Raw genomic sequence first — 15,290 nt, 5'->3', positions numbered from 1 at the left:
TTTTTTTCACGATCTTAGGAGAATATGAAAACCCAATGTCGCATGGGCCCAAGACCAATAAAAAAATCGTCACACAAATCCAATAACTTGTACAGGATTTTAAATTTAAATCCATATTGTCAAATTCCCAGATGATTCAACAGTTTGTGTCAAGACACCATGCAATTTTTATGATTTTGGTGTAAGAAAGTGAATAACATGAATTTATATTTATCAACGTCACACAATTTTCAAAGTTTGATTTAGCATGATTGAAATGTATGAATTTTGTTTTTACAGTGAAGGAGGTAAAGATTATAAACTCGCGCATACTTCCTAATCACTTATTTGTTAGCTTTTTTTTCTTCGAATGATAATGGCAAGGGGATTCAAATATAGAATTAATTACGTAAGTTATAAACTTTTTACCTTGTGATATAAGATATTGGAGTGAACTAAAAGTTGACCATAGTTCCATGCCCTTCGCGTTGAAGATGTCGGACAATTCAAAGCATTCTTTTATGAATTAGTAACTGTCCTTTAGTCCCTTATGTGCAGTTTCCTTCAAATCTCCAATAGTTGCATCACCTGGAACAAAAACCACTATGTCTCCAATTGGCGACTCCCTTTCCTCTTGGATTTTGTTGGAGTGATGCTCATCCCTCCAATCAATGTTTGGCCATGGAATTTGACATATGAATGTCAGTGGCAAAGATTCCCCTTGTGCAGCAATGTCAAATTCTTTCACAAAATGTTTACAATTCTGTATAATTTGAACACACTCCTTTACTTTACGTATAATTCAGTGAATCAGTGTATGCGAAACGACTGATCCCATAGCTTCCATGATAGAACTTGTATCCCCACTTGACAAACCACCAACGTCCTCAAGCGACTCTGAACAACAATTGAAGATCCATCCCAGCTTTAAAAGAATTGTCTTTAACACAAATTGCTTTGCATACAAGGATTCTAATCTGTTCACATTCTAATTACATAAATAATTACATTCCCAGATGAGTTTTCGCAATCATACCTGGTCCTAAGAAGAGTACACATTTTGTCCCAATAAATGGCGGTAACCATCAGAGTGAATCAATCAACCCATACATGATGTGGTTCTGTAGATCAAGCACACCATTATGTATAGGGTTATATCAACCTTGTTCCGGCGGAATGATCACATGGTATCATCGGTTGCTAAATCAAACTTTGAAAATTGTGAATTTATCAACATCACACTATTTTCAAAGTTTGATTTAGCATGATTGAAATGTATGAACTTTGTTTTTATTGTGAAGGAGGTAAAGATTATAAACTTGCGCATACTTCCCAATCACTTATTTGTTAGTTTTTTTTTTCAAATGATAATGGCAAGGGGATTGGGGATACAAGTTATATCGTGGAAGCTACGGGATCAGTTGCTTCGCATACGTTGATTCATTGAACCACATTGGGTCACTAGAGCTTTCAAAGATGGCCGAGTCCTCCTTTGGCCACCAGTTGCAAGCATTACTTTCACGATACAGGGACTTTGGAACGCTCAAAGATCTTCTCTCCCCTCTTGTTGGGGAGATTCATGAGGCAGAAAATATGAAGAGGAATAGCAGGAATGTTGATGACATAAAGGAGCTCAAGTACAATAGCAAATGCAAAGCTGACAAAATCCGCATAGCGGTGAATCAATTCAAGGAGATACTAGGCAATGGTGCTCCTCCGATGCCCCGAAAAGTTTTACGGGAAGCAGCGGTTGACTTGGCTCGAGCAAACAAGCAAGCTAACCGGCCATCAGTAGGGGCTACCGCCGTTCTAGATCATGTGTTGTCCAACCTAGACAACGTGGTGGTTGATGAGCATCACATTTTTGCCCGTACGACAAGGGACCACAATGGTAGGGATGTTTATCATTTGCAGCTGAAGGAGTTACCATGGGAAGGACAAATATACAATGGTACATGCAATGATATAAAACTAGTATTGATGTACCATTGTATACGAATTGTAAACATTTTGTGAAAGAATTTGACATTGATGCACAAGGGGAATCTTTGCCACTGACATTCATATGTCAAATTCCATGGCCAAACATTGATTGGAGGGATGAGCATCACTCCAAGAAAATCCAAGAGGAAAGGGAGTCGCCAATTGGAGACATAGTGGTTGTTGTTCCAGGTGATGCAACTATTGAAGATTTGAAGGAAACTACACAGAAGGGACTGAAGGACAGTTACTATTTCATAAAAGAATGCTTTGAATTGTCCGACATCTTTCTCGGATTGTGTGATACAACACCAGCTTCTAAGATTTTGAATGATAATCCAGTTAAATTGATAGGGGACGGCTTCAACGCGAAGGACATGGAACTGTGGTTCCAAGGCGGTTCTGATCACCTGAAGACATTCCTGTGTAAATGCCCAGCCAAGGAGGAAGACGGTGAGAGGATGGTGGAATGCGACACCTGCGGCAATCGGTGTCATACATTGTGCTTCAAGATACAAGATGATGATGTTCCAGAAATTTTTCGTTGCAAAACTTGCCGCCGGACCGAGCTGGAATCCGACAAATATGCGCACAGTTTCGAGTACAACAGTAGTAGTACTGAATCTGGTGGTGCATGAGGCTTATTTGTTAGCAACAAATTGATTTTCTTCCAAGCTTTTTCTTTTACTTTCTTTTGCCAAATTGTTAGTAACAATAAAAAGTGATTGGTTTGGGCACTTAATTTGCTCATATCGATCTCGATCTCTGTTTGTCGTCTTCTGAACATTTGCCTATTTTGCAATTTCACATAAGTTGTTTCTGCAGAACTTTTTGAGGGATATAGTTTATAACTAAGAATTAAGTGATTGCTTTGTTTGGGTACTTAATTTATTTCCATCTGTTGTTCTATCTGCTTCTTGCTATATATCCATTCATTGGGTCTGTTATTCTTAGTTTTTTTCCTCATTAATTTTAACACATCACATGACACATCATGTAATATTGTTATGAGCCCGGTCCGGTCCCGAGCATGTGATATGGTGTTAGGGTTTTTTTTTTTCTTTTGCAGGAATTAGAGGTAAATAGGTTCTTTTAGTCACTATTGGTACTATGGTATTAGTTTTTTTACTGAAACTTCCCCAAGGACAAGAATGGCTGCCCAGTTGAGAAGCCCCACTAGTGTTATGGATTTTATAAATTGTTTTCTTTCTAGTTTTTTCTTTTTCATCATGTTATAGTTGAACTATGTGATTCACGGCACCTAATTTAACTACTCAATTTATAATGAAAATATTTAGAGGGGTGCATTCAATTGAGAATTTGAAAGATTTTAATGGATTTTTATGGAGTTTAATTGATTTGCAGAGATTTCGTATAAAATTTTGATTCAATTCCCTCGAAATCTCATACACTGAGAGCATCATACACCAGTTGCAAGCATTACTTTCACGATACAGGGACTTTGGAATGCTCAAAGATCTTCTCTCCCATCTTGTTGGGGAGATTCATGAGGCAGAAAATATGATGCACTGAGAGCATCACACAATCCGAGTAATCCGATACAGTTACTATTTCATAATTGATTTGTAGGAATTTTCTTGGAGTAATGCTCTCATTGTATGATGCTCGTCAACAACTTCGGCAATCTTTCGAAGCTCCAATGATGCAATGTGGGTCAGTGAAATTTGGTATGCGAAGTGGCTGATCTCGTAGCTTTCCTGACTGAATGTGTATCCCACTTGAAAAACCATGAACGTTCGATAAGCCAACAGAGCCCGCATCACATCCCCTAATGCCCAATAAATAACCATAGCTAACCATTCCTCGAACAGAATGATCATAGGTATGATCGGTTGCACAGAAGATGCTTGCTCCAATAATCCATGTATATATATTACAAAATGAGTCAAACCCAAACCAATTACAACCAAAACCAATTGATTAACTAACCGACTAACTAAACATATCGAATACATGTATAAACAGAATCATAACAATCTACAAGTCACTGATGTGCCTTACATCCAAAAAATTTAAACTCAAGATACACAATCAATAATCACTAGAATAGAGTACATACAACATAAGGAATCCACGAAAAGTAGCAACATACATACCATCTTTATTAAAAAAGAGATTGGATCTAAACAATCTACCAGGTCGTAATTAAACCTAATGAAAAATTAACCAAGAAACATTGAAATTTTCATCGCCAAACAATATATCCACGTGTTTCGAGACTCCAAGCATATTCACTGAACCTTATTTATTTATCAAAACAAATGAACATTTACTTATTAAAACGTTGGTAAATTAATTTAAATTTAAGTTTCTATATTTGAATCCCCTTGCTATTATCATTTGAAAAAAAAAACTAACAAATAAGTGATTGGGAAGTATGCGCAAGTTTATAATCTTTACCTCCTTCACAATAAAAACAAAGTTCATACATTTCAATCATGCTAAATCAAACTTTGAAAATAGTGTGATGTTGATAAATTCACAATTTTCAAAGTTTGATTTAGCAACCGATGATACCATGTGATCATTCCGCCGGAACAGGGTTGGAATAACCCTATACATAATGGTGTGCTTGATCTACAGAACCAGATCATGTATGGGTTGATTGATTCAGTCTGATGGTTACCGCCATTTATTGGGACAAAATGTGTACTCTTCTTAGGACCAGGTATGATTGCGAAAACTCATCTGGTCATGTAATTATTTATGTAATTAGAATGTGAACAGATTAGAATCCTTGTATGCAAAGCAATCTGTGTTAAAGACAATTCTTTTAAAGCTGGGATGGATCTTCAATTGTTGTTCAGAGTCGCTTGAGGACGTTGGTGGTTTGTCAAGTGGGGATACAAGTTCTATCATGGAAGCTATGGGATCAGTCGTTTCGCATACACTGATTCACTGAATTATACGTAAAGTAAAGGAGTGTGTTCAAATTATACAGAATTGTAAACATTTTGTGAAAGAATTTGACATTGCTGCACAAGGGGAATCTTTGCCACTGACATTCATATGTCAAATTCCATGGCCAAACATTGATTGGAGGGATGAGCATCACTCCAACAAAATCCAAGAGGAAAGGGAGTCGCCAATTGGAGACATAGTGGTTTTTGTTCCAGGTGATGCAACTATTGGAGATTTGAAGGAAACTGCACATAAGGGACTAAAGGACAGTTACTAATTCATAAAAGAATGCTTTGAATTGTCCGACATCTTCAACGCGAAGGGCATGGAACTATGGTCAACTTTTAGTTCGCTCCAATATCTTATATCACAAGGTAAAAAGTTTATAACTTACGTAATTAATTCTATATTTGAATCCCCTTGCCATTATCATTCGAAGAAAAAAAGGCTAACAAATAAGTGATTAGGAAGTATGCGCGAGTTTATAATCTTTACCTCCTTCACTATAAAAACAAAGTTCATACATTTCAATCATGCTAAATCAAACTTTGAAAATTGTGTGACGTTGATAAATATAAATTCATGTTATTCACTTTCTTACACCAAAATCATAAAAATTGCATGGCGTCTTGACACAAACTGTTGAATCATCTGGGAATTTGACAATATGGATTTAAATTTAAAATCCTGTACAAGTTATTGGATTTGTGTGACGATTTTTTTATTGGTCTTGGGCCCATGCGACATTGGGTTTTCATATTCTCCTAAGATCGTGAAAAAAATAAAATAAAAGGCAGCACGTTGTATTATGTCCATAGGAAAAATTGTGTACCGAAAAAGGGCATAAAAAAAGTTCAAACCAAAACTTAAAATTTCTCTTCTCGCTCGATCTCCTTCAATCCCTCTCTTTCTCTCCTTCAAATTCTCATAGAAATTCATCTCTGAATTTGCGTGCACTCTTTGGAATTTCTTTTATCCCAGGTATTTCCTCTTCTCTTATTCTTTCTGATTGTTTTTTTTTAATTAGGTCAGGAAGTTCGTTGATCGAAGGAATATGGGTGCTAGTGCTACCTTGAAACTTCGTCGTCCCTCATCTGCCGACCGGATTTTAAAGCATTAACCTGTCCACTCTTATACATCAAGCAATATTAATACATTAACATTAATATTTCAACATTTATGTACTTATTTCGCTTGGTTATTTCCTCTTTTGTGGGAGATTATTGTTTTATATTTTATTTCATGTTATCTCGCATCAATTAGTATTGATATACGAATTTCTTCCCATTTTCTGATTCCGAAACACTATTTAATTAGGTCCGGAAGTTCGTTTTATCAAAAAATACATGGATGCTAGTGCTACCTTGAAACGTCCTTGTCCCTCGTCTGCCGACCGGGAGAGGGAGAACATGGGTGCTGTCTCAAAGCGTTGTCGTCTCCCCTCTACCGACTGTAGGGAGAGGAAGAACACGGGAGCTACCTTGAAACGCCGTCGGGGTCGCTCATCTGGCGAATGGGAGACAGAGAACGTGGGTGCTTCGTCCATACGTCGTCGTCACTGCTCATCTGCCAACTGGGCAAGCCTTACCTCTCCCGCTCTCGTTTTGATTATGGATAAGCTGTTGGAGCAGGTTTTCCTTGTTTGCTTTGCTGTTGTTTGCAAGGATTGGCATGCTTTTGCTCAATAATACAAAGACAAAACAAAAAGCTTGCGTAAGGTACTTCCCTTGCTTATGATCCCTCCACGTATCAAAGGAGAGGGATACTCCGTTCCACATGGAAAGCGAGGGCTTTACAGCGTTTCTGAAGGAAAAGTGTACAAAAATGTTTTGTCATCAGTGCCTTGGAGTAAAAGGTGTTGTAGATCCAACCAAGGCTAGCTCGTCTCAGTAGATGAACTAGACAAACTTCGATTGTAAGTGACTCTCATGAACCCTTTCAGAAAAGCAGTGGCTCCCATTCTTCTTCCTCCATTGGATGATCCCAATGCCGATCCTTCTGGTCCCATCTATTTCAATGATTGGTTTCCAAAGGTTAGGGTGATCCTGATATGAATTATCAAGACAGTAAATATGCAGTGTAGCAATCTACGATAGAAGTCGTAGGTTGGCTTTCTTTGAAAAGCGACAAAAGAGTTGGACATACATTGACAACCAAGAGAGCTGTGATGCTATAATTTATAAAAGCCAAGTCTACGGAGTTGAAAGCAGGCCGCCAGAAGCAAAGGTTCGTACAGATAACCATAGTCGATTCGCGAGTAAGGGATATCTTGTGGAATCAATTAAAGGAGACCTACTGCATGTTCGAAGATTTTTGAAAAAGGAGGCCATGTAGTACCGGACTGAAAGCTTTCAGGTTTACAAGTTGGTGTTCAACGAGGGGACGGAGCCACTGTTGAGCAGATTGAGGTAAAAAGCGTTGGAGGTGAGGCTGTTTTTGTTGGTGATAACCATTCATGTCTGTATTGGCTTCAGACCATCTGGGGTGCCGACCGAAATGCATTTGCCACATGGATGATTTGAAAGAAGTTGTGGACGAACCCAAGTTTTTTTTTACTACAACGAACCAAGTGACATGGGCATCTTCAATTTACAGGACGAGAACATCACAAGACACTATTCTCTAATTTTTCAGATCATTAATAATTCATCTGTCATTTGGATTGTGCCGCCTTCTAATTTACTTTGTTGAATTTCGTGATGTGTGTATTGCATATAGCGGCAAATCAAGCCGAAGATTACCCAGTGTAACGTACCATTGTTCTAAATTTCTTTACGTTAATTTAAATCTAAAGCCGGATTAGATATATGTAATTGGATTAAGCTTTTCATTCATTCTCTAAAAGAGAAATAAAGGCCTAAATTTAAAATCTAGTTAGTGATTGGATGTGTGTGACGATCTTTTATGGGCCATGAGCCGAGACGATATTGGGTTTCTATATTCTTGTAGCATTGCGAATGACAAGAAAAGGCAGGGCCCGGAAACAGTAATACGACGTCGTCTTTGTCCAATAGGGAAAATTGAGAACCGACTCGGAAAAAAGGGCATAAAAAAATTTCGTGAACCAAAACTTCAACAGAACGATTGAATCGAGCGGACTGGTTGATTGATCGGAAAAACTCCGGTGAACAAGTAGCAATTCCAGAAGGAGAAAATGGTATGCAAATTCATCTCTTTTCATCAATTTCAATTAAATTAGGGTTTCCTATTCGTTCTTGAAGCTATTGCAATATTAGGGTTTTGATATCGGATTAGACGCGTTTCATATTCGAGTTAATTGATCTGAATTTTGTTAATTTATTGTCAAACGAAGTTTTCTATGTAAGATGAGGGCTATAAAGTTTGAATTTTCACGTTCAATATATCCAATTTTTGGAGTGTTTGAATTTTAATTTTTAATTGTGCACAGATTTGATTCTGCTTTCGATTGTGATTATTTGAGAACCTACGATCGCATTGATTCATTATTGAAAGTTTAAAAATTGATCGATAATGTTGCCCGTCTAAGATTTTAGGTGACCCAATGAGCTCAAAAGGATTTTGTGCTGATGCTATTTCGATATTTAAATGTAGAGGAGATAAATTAAACATATAGTTCTTCACCAAAGAAAATTTGGAATGTTATTTTTTCTAATGTAATTGATCGTTATGAAACAATGGTTACAAATACTTGGGCATGAGATGAATCTTTTGTATTTTGACAATTGTATTTTCGTAGTAATATTTAGGATTTTCTTTTCTTTCTGCTTGTAGATTTGTTCAATCTACTAAATGTTTTACCTGGTTCTCTGCAGTCTACACTTGCAGCTGCTAGGGCAGACAACTTTTATTATCCCCCAGAATGGTCGCCAAAGAAGGTATGCTTCTGTTGTACTCCTGTTAGAATATGTCATGGTGGGGTGGTTGGTTTATGGAGTTCTAATGTTGATTTTTGCTTCAGGGCCCGTTGAACAAGTTCAACGGTCAACATGCTCTGAGGGAGAGAGCAAGGAAATTGGACCAGGGGATTCTGATTATAAGGTAACAAGTCAAACTCATATATGTGATGTGTTTGTTAGACGGTCTAAATGTGTCTCAGGAAGCATTTTTTTTAATGGAAAGTTTTAATGTGGTTGAGTGACTACTGTGGAATAGCTAATAATGGGCTTTTTTTGCTTCTTTGTTATTATCTTACTAAACTGTTCCCCAGTGAGAAGATCCTGTGTGATATCTATTGTGAGATTAAAGCCTTATTAACCAACTGAATTACTCTTTCCTTCTTGTTGTAGTTTTGTAAGTGATTTGATTTGATTCCCAAGGCCCAAGGCCCTTGTCTTGATTAATTAATATTAATTGTATTTAGGCTATATTATATTCAAGCCTAATCCACACAACCATAAGGCCCAAGCCTTCAATCCATTTCCAAATGGTCCAAGTTTTAATTACTAAGAAAAGGGAATAAGCCTATATAAAGGCTTGTGAAAAAATACTATTGACCAATGTGGGACAAGAGGATCTCAAACTCCAACAATTACAACCAAAACCAATTGATTAACTAACCGACTAACTAAACATATCGAATACATGTATAAACAGAATCATAACAATCTACAAGTCATTGATGTATCATAAGGTAAAGAGTTTATAACTCAAGTAATTAAAATGTTAGTAAATTAATTTAATTTTCTATATTTGAATCCTATTGCCATTATCATTTGAAAAAAAAAAGGTAACAAATAAGTGATTGGGGACGTTTGTGGTTTGCCAAGTGGGGATACAAGTTCTATCGTGGAAGCTACGAGATCAGTCACTTCACATATGTCGATACACTGAACCACATTGGGTCACTGGAGCTTTCAAAGATGGCTGAGTCCTCCTTTGGCCACTAGTTGCAAGCATTACTCTCGCAATACAGGGACTTTCGAACGTCGTCGTCAGTGCTCATCTGCCAACTGGGCAAGCCTTCCCTCTCCCGCTCTCGTTTTGATTACGGATAAGCTGTTGGAGCAGGTTGACCTTGTCCGCTTTGCTGTTGTTTGCAAGGATTGGCATGCTTTTGCTCAAGAATATAAGGATACAACAAAACGTTGTGGTAAGTCACTTCCCATGCTTATGATCCGTCCACTTTTAAGATATACCAAAGGAAAGGGATACTCCTATCCTCAAGGAAAGCGAGAACTGTACAGGGTCTCCGATGGAAAGGTGTACAAAAATGTTTTGTTATCAGTGCCTTGGAGTAAAAGGTGTTGTGGCTCCAACCAAGGCTGGCTCGTCTCAGTAGATGCACTAGACAAACTTCGATTGTCCGTGACTCTCATGAACCCTTTCAGAAAAGCAGTGGCTCCCGTTCTTCTCCCTCCCTTGGATAACCCCAATGCTGGTCCTTCTGGTTCCTTCTATTTTAGCTGACCCAGTTAAACAAATATTTACGTACTTTGATTACTAATCTAAGGAGTGCATTCCCGGTACAGATGGACATCACTAAATTTTATTTACAGAGTGCTTAAGTAAACTGAAGTCCATAGATTATTTTTGGGTGAAAAATGAGAATTTCACACAAGTTAATTACCACCGGGGTCATTCATAATCAAACCAAATAAGAACCTAGCTTGCTACTTAAACCTGAAAACTAGCAGGTAGGGAACAATCTGACATTTAGATTTAAATTAAGGGAGGTTTATAGAAATTTAGAACAATGCAACGTTAATTAGAGGTGCAACAAATAAAGAGCTAGACTTTGGCTTAATTTGCAGCAACATGCAATAGGTGTAACACGGGAAACGGGAAGTCAGCAGAATCCGTTAGACGGTGGCACAATCCAAAAGGCAGCTGGATTATTAGTAATGCTCCGAGGACTTGAAGAGTAGTGTCTTGCGATGGTCTCATCCTCTAAATTGAAGATGCCCATGTCACTTGGTCCTTTGTAATTAAAATACGTCGGTTTGCCCGCAACCTCTTCCAAATCATCGGTGTAGTATATGCAATTTGGTTGAAGCCCGGGACGGTCTGAAGCCAATACAGACATTGAATAGTTGTCACCCACAAATATGGCCTCACCTCCAATGCTTTTTACCTCAACTTGCTCCACAGCGGATTCGTCCTTCCCCTTGAACACCAACTTGTAAACATGGAAGCCTTCAGTCCAGAACTCCTTGGCCTCCTCTTTCAAAAATCTTCGAACATGCAATAGGTCTCCATTAGTCGATTCCACAAGATATCCCTTAACTGCGAATCGACTATGGTTAGGTGTAAGAACCTTTGCTTTTGGCGGCTTGCTATTAAAGTTGAATAATCAAATCGCTCCCGATCGTCCAACTCCGTAGACTTGGCTTTTATAAATTATAGCATCACTGAGATAGTTCTCTTGGTTGTCGATGTAAGTCCAACTCTTTTGTCCCTCTTCAAAGAAAGCCAACCTATGATCACTATCATCACTTATTCTGTCGTAGATTGCTACAACTGCATATTTACTGTCTCGATTATTCATAACAGGCTCACTGTGTAAGATTACCTTTGGGAACCAACCATAGAAATAGAAGGAACCAGAAGGACCAGCATTGGGGTTATCCAAGGGAGGGAGAAGAACGGGAGCCACTGCTTTTCTGAAAGGGTTCATGAGAGTCACGGACAATCGAAGTTTGTCTAGTGCATCTACTGAGACGAGCCAGCCTTGGTTGGAGCCACAACACCTTTTACTCCAAGGCACTGATAACAAAACATTTTTGTACACCTTTCAATCGGAGACCCTGTACAGTTCTCGCTTTCCTTGAGGATAGGAGCATCCCTTTCCTTTGGTATATCTTAAAAGTGGACGGATCATAAGCATGGGAAGTGACTTACCACAACGTTTTGTTGTATCCTTATATTCTTGAGCAAAAGCATGCCAATCCTTGCAAACAACAGCAAAGCGGACAAGGTCAACCTGCTCCAACAGCTTATCCGTAATCAAAACGAGAGCGGGAGAGGGAAGGCTTGCCCAGTTGGCAGATGAGCACTGACGACGACGTTCGAAAGTCCCTGTATTGCGAGAGTAATGCTTGCAACTAGTGGCCAAAGGAGGACTCAGCCATCTTTGAAAGCTCCAGTGACCCAATGTGGTTCAGTGTATCGACATATGTGAAGTGACTGATCTCGTAGCTTCCACGATAGAACTTGTATCCCCACTTGGCAAGCCACAAACGTCCCCAATCACTTATTTGTTACTTTTTTTTTTTTCAAATAATAATGGCAATAGGATTCAAATATAGAAAATTAAATTAATTTACTAACATTTTAATTACTTGAGTTATAAACTCTTTACCTTATGATACAAGATATTGGAGCGAATTAAAAGTTGACTAGACACCCATTCAAGAATGGAATGATCTTGGTGAGGTGGTGCTTGGTATAAGAGTGTGGCGTAAACAACTTACCCTTAAGAGGCAAAGGGTTATGGTCCCTCACATAGTTGGAGAGGATGCGAAGAAATCACCTAGACAAGCGACTTGTAACTTCAAAGTGCTTTAATAATTAAATGTTCATCTGTTTTGATAAATAAATAAGATTCAGTGAATATGCTTGGAGTCTCGAAACACGAGGATATATTGTTTGGCGATGAAAATTTCAGTGTTTCTTGGTTAATTTTTCATTAGGTTTAATTATGACCTGGTAGATTGTTTAGATCCAATCTCTCTTTTAATAAAGATGGTATGTATGTTGCTACTTTTCGTGGATTCTTTATGTTATATGTACTCTATTCTAGTGATTATTGATTGTGTATCTTGCGTTTAAATTTTTTGGATGTAAGGCACATCAGTGACTTGTAGATTGTTATGATTATGTTTATACATGTATTCGATATGTTTAGTTAGTCGGTTAGTTAATCAATTGGTTTTGGTTGTAATTGTTGGAGTTTGAGATCCTCTTGTCCCACATTGGTCAATAGTATTTTTTCACAAGTCTTTATATAGGCTTATTCTTTTTTCTTAGTAATTATAACTTAGACCATTTGGAAATGGATTGAAGACTTGGGTCTTATGGTTGTGTGGATTAGGCTTGAATATAATATAGCCTAAATACAATTAATATTAATTAATCAAGACAAGGGCCTTGGGCCTTGGGGCCTTGGAATTTAAAATTAATCAGATTCATTAATTTTAATTTTCGGATTAAGTTTTTTAATTAATTTATTAATTAAAAAACGTTTTGATTAAAAGACACAGCTATTAGAAAGAGTTGTACTTTTTGATTAAAAGACACAGCTATTAGAAAGAGTTGTGTGCTTTTAAATACATTGAACATGTATTTGAAAGGGTGTGAAACAACCTATATATTTGCAATCACAGTATCCAAGTGATAATTATCTTTTCTTCCTCCTTATCTTCCGTACAAATTTTTCAGAGATAAAACACACAAAGCAATTCGCTAGAGTTCTATAATCCAGTGCGGGTTGTAGAATTTGGTAGTTGTATCCTGGTCGAGCAGACGTTGTAGAACCACAAGCACAAGAGTGGGACGAAAATACTGTTCGAAGGACATAGCTTTTACGCTAGCCTCTACCTTCTGTGATCAAGTTAGTATCATTGTATTGTTATATTAGTTTATTTATTTGTATAATTTCATTCTGCACATCAAGTATATTTGGTAAATAAAATATTAGAATTTCAAGTTCTGTTATTTTTTTTTATTTCTGAATTGTTCTCCAACAATCTTCGAACAGTATGGAACAATCAGGAACTAAACCTCATTTTGAGAAGCCTGAGAAATTTAAGGGCGGAGACTTCAAAAGATGGCAGCAGAAAATGCTGTTCTATTTGACAACCATGAATTTGACTAATGTTCTGCGCGAGACTGTACCTACTGCAGATGGAGGAAATATTTTTTCTGCAGAAACTTTAACGGCTATAGATGCCTGGAATCATAATGATTTCCTCTGCAGAAACTATATTCTCAATGCATTAGATGATTCATTGTATGATGTCTATGTAGTATGCAAAACAGCCAAGGAACTTTGGGAATCACTTGAGAAAAAATATAAAACCGAGGATGCTGATTCGAAGAAATTTGTCGTGGGCAAATTTTTGGACTACAAAATGGTGGATTCCAAGTCCGTTGTTTCTCAAACTGAAGATCTTCAGAAAATCATCTATGACATTCATGTTGAAGGGATGATAATCAATGAGTCTTTCCAAGTGGTGTCCTTTATAGAAAAACTGCCACCTTCTTGGAAAGAGTTCAAGAATTATCTCAAGCACAAACGTAAGGAGATGACGCTTGAGGATCTCATTGTGAGGCTGAGAATAGAGGAAGATAACAGAAAGAATGAGAAGGGCCTGGTTTCGAGTATGGAAGCCAAGGCGAATGTTGTTGAAGGAAGTTCATCAAAGCAAAGGCCGAAGTTCCAGAAAACTAAGAAGAAGGAAAAACACTTTATCCCTGTTGCGAAAGGCAAAGACTTCAAGAAAATCAAGGGAAGTTGCTGGGTTTGTGGAAAGCAAGGCCATAGGGCTCAAGAATGTCGCCATTGAAGGGATCAAGGTCCTGGAAATTAAGGCAACAACAACCGTGCAAACCTGATTGAAAACAATGTGGATGCCTTAGCTGCAATGATTTCTGAAATCAACCTTATGTCTGATCACGCTGATTGGTGGATAGATACCGGTGCAACTCGCCATGCGTGGTGACAGAAATATGTTTTCTTCGTACCAGAAAATCGAAGGAAATGAGCAGCTGTTTATGGGAAATGCATCTGCATCTGTTGTGGCTGGAATAGGGAAATGTGTTCTGAAATTCACTTCTGGAAAGGAATTAACCCTCCTTGACGTGCTGCATGTCCCCGATATAAGGAAGAATCTTGTTTCTGGTCCTATCCTTAGTAATAAAGGATTCAAATTAGTTTTTGAGTCTAATAAGTTTGTACTAACTAAAGGGGGAATGTTTGTAGGGAAGGGTTACCTTGCTGATGGATTATTCAAACTAAATGTACTTGTTAATGCTATGAATGAAATAAATAATGCTTCTGCTTATATTGTTGATTCTTCTAATTTATGGCACTCTAGGTTAGGACATGTAAATTTTCGTTCACTTTTTATAATGCATAACTTAGGTTTGCTGCCCAAAATTGATTATCTAGATAATGTTAAATGTGAGACTTGTACAGAATCGAAATTTGCAAGTCAAAGCTTTAAATCCGTGCATGAAAAGTCCAATGATTTATTAGATTTAATTCATAGTGACTTGTGTGATTTTAGATCATATCCAACTCGTGGTGGAAAGAACTATTATGTAACATTTATAGATAATTTCAGTAAGTATTGTTATGTTTATTTACTTCATAGTAAAGATGAGACCTTGGATATGTTTAAGACATATAAGGCAGAAGTTGAGAATCAACTTAACAAGAAGATTAAAGTCTTAAGGTCCGATAGGGGAGGAGAATATGAGTCTCATGC

The 15,290-nt window shown here is 37.6% G+C and overlaps 3 protein-coding genes across 3 annotated transcripts; 2 read left to right on the top strand and 1 right to left on the bottom strand.

The window, feature by feature from the left end:
- Positions 1–1,455: 1,455 nt before the first annotated feature.
- LOC137736353 (PHD finger protein At2g01810-like) lies at positions 1,456–2,597 on the top strand. Its single transcript, XM_068475636.1, has 2 exons — positions 1,456–1,930; positions 1,999–2,597. The coding sequence occupies exons 1-2, from the start codon at positions 1,456–1,458 to the stop codon at positions 2,595–2,597; spliced, it is 1,074 nt and encodes a 357-aa protein (XP_068331737.1).
- A 5,304-nt stretch (positions 2,598–7,901) lies between these two features.
- On the top strand, positions 7,902–14,888 carry LOC137737962 (uncharacterized). The gene is made up of 4 exons (XM_068477552.1): positions 7,902–8,038; positions 8,676–8,738; positions 8,822–8,901; positions 13,240–14,888. The coding sequence occupies exon 4, from the start codon at positions 13,560–13,562 to the stop codon at positions 14,364–14,366; it is 807 nt and encodes a 268-aa protein (XP_068333653.1). The 5' UTR covers positions 7,902–8,038; positions 8,676–8,738; positions 8,822–8,901; positions 13,240–13,559; the 3' UTR covers positions 14,367–14,888.
- Positions 10,649–11,476, bottom strand: LOC137736352 (uncharacterized). Its single transcript, XM_068475635.1, has 2 exons — positions 11,212–11,476; positions 10,649–11,085 (listed from the first exon to the last, which is right to left on the bottom strand). Exons 1-2 carry the CDS (start codon positions 11,474–11,476, stop codon positions 10,649–10,651), a joined length of 702 nt encoding a protein of 233 aa, XP_068331736.1.
- Positions 14,889–15,290: the final 402 nt, after the last annotated feature.

This window comes from Pyrus communis, chromosome 6 (genome assembly GCF_963583255.1).
Source record: "Pyrus communis chromosome 6, drPyrComm1.1, whole genome shotgun sequence".
NCBI lineage: Eukaryota > Viridiplantae > Streptophyta > Magnoliopsida > Rosales > Rosaceae > Pyrus > Pyrus communis.
Note: the sequence above shows the minus strand (reverse complement) of the source record. Positions and strands in the feature narration are given on the sequence as shown.

What these genes read in the sequence shown, in the direction of transcription:
- LOC137736353 (XM_068475636.1), top strand. Translation starts at nt 1,456, where the DNA reads ATGGCCGAGTCCTCCTTTGGCCACCAGTTGCAAGCATTACTTTCACGA. An exon ending in GGAAGGACAAATATACAATG is followed by an intron (nt 1,931 to 1,998) that starts GTACATGCAATG and finishes ATTTTGTGAAAG; the next exon opens with AATTTGACATTGATGCACAA.
- LOC137737962 (XM_068477552.1), top strand. Translation starts at nt 13,560, where the DNA reads ATGGAACAATCAGGAACTAAACCTCATTTTGAGAAGCCTGAGAAATTT.
- LOC137736352 (XM_068475635.1), bottom strand. Translation starts at nt 11,476, where the DNA reads ATGAACCCTTTCAGAAAAGCAGTGGCTCCCGTTCTTCTCCCTCCCTTG. An exon ending in CAACCAAGAGAACTATCTCA is followed by an intron (nt 11,086 to 11,211) that starts GTGATGCTATAA and finishes GTCGATTCGCAG; the next exon opens with TTAAGGGATATCTTGTGGAA.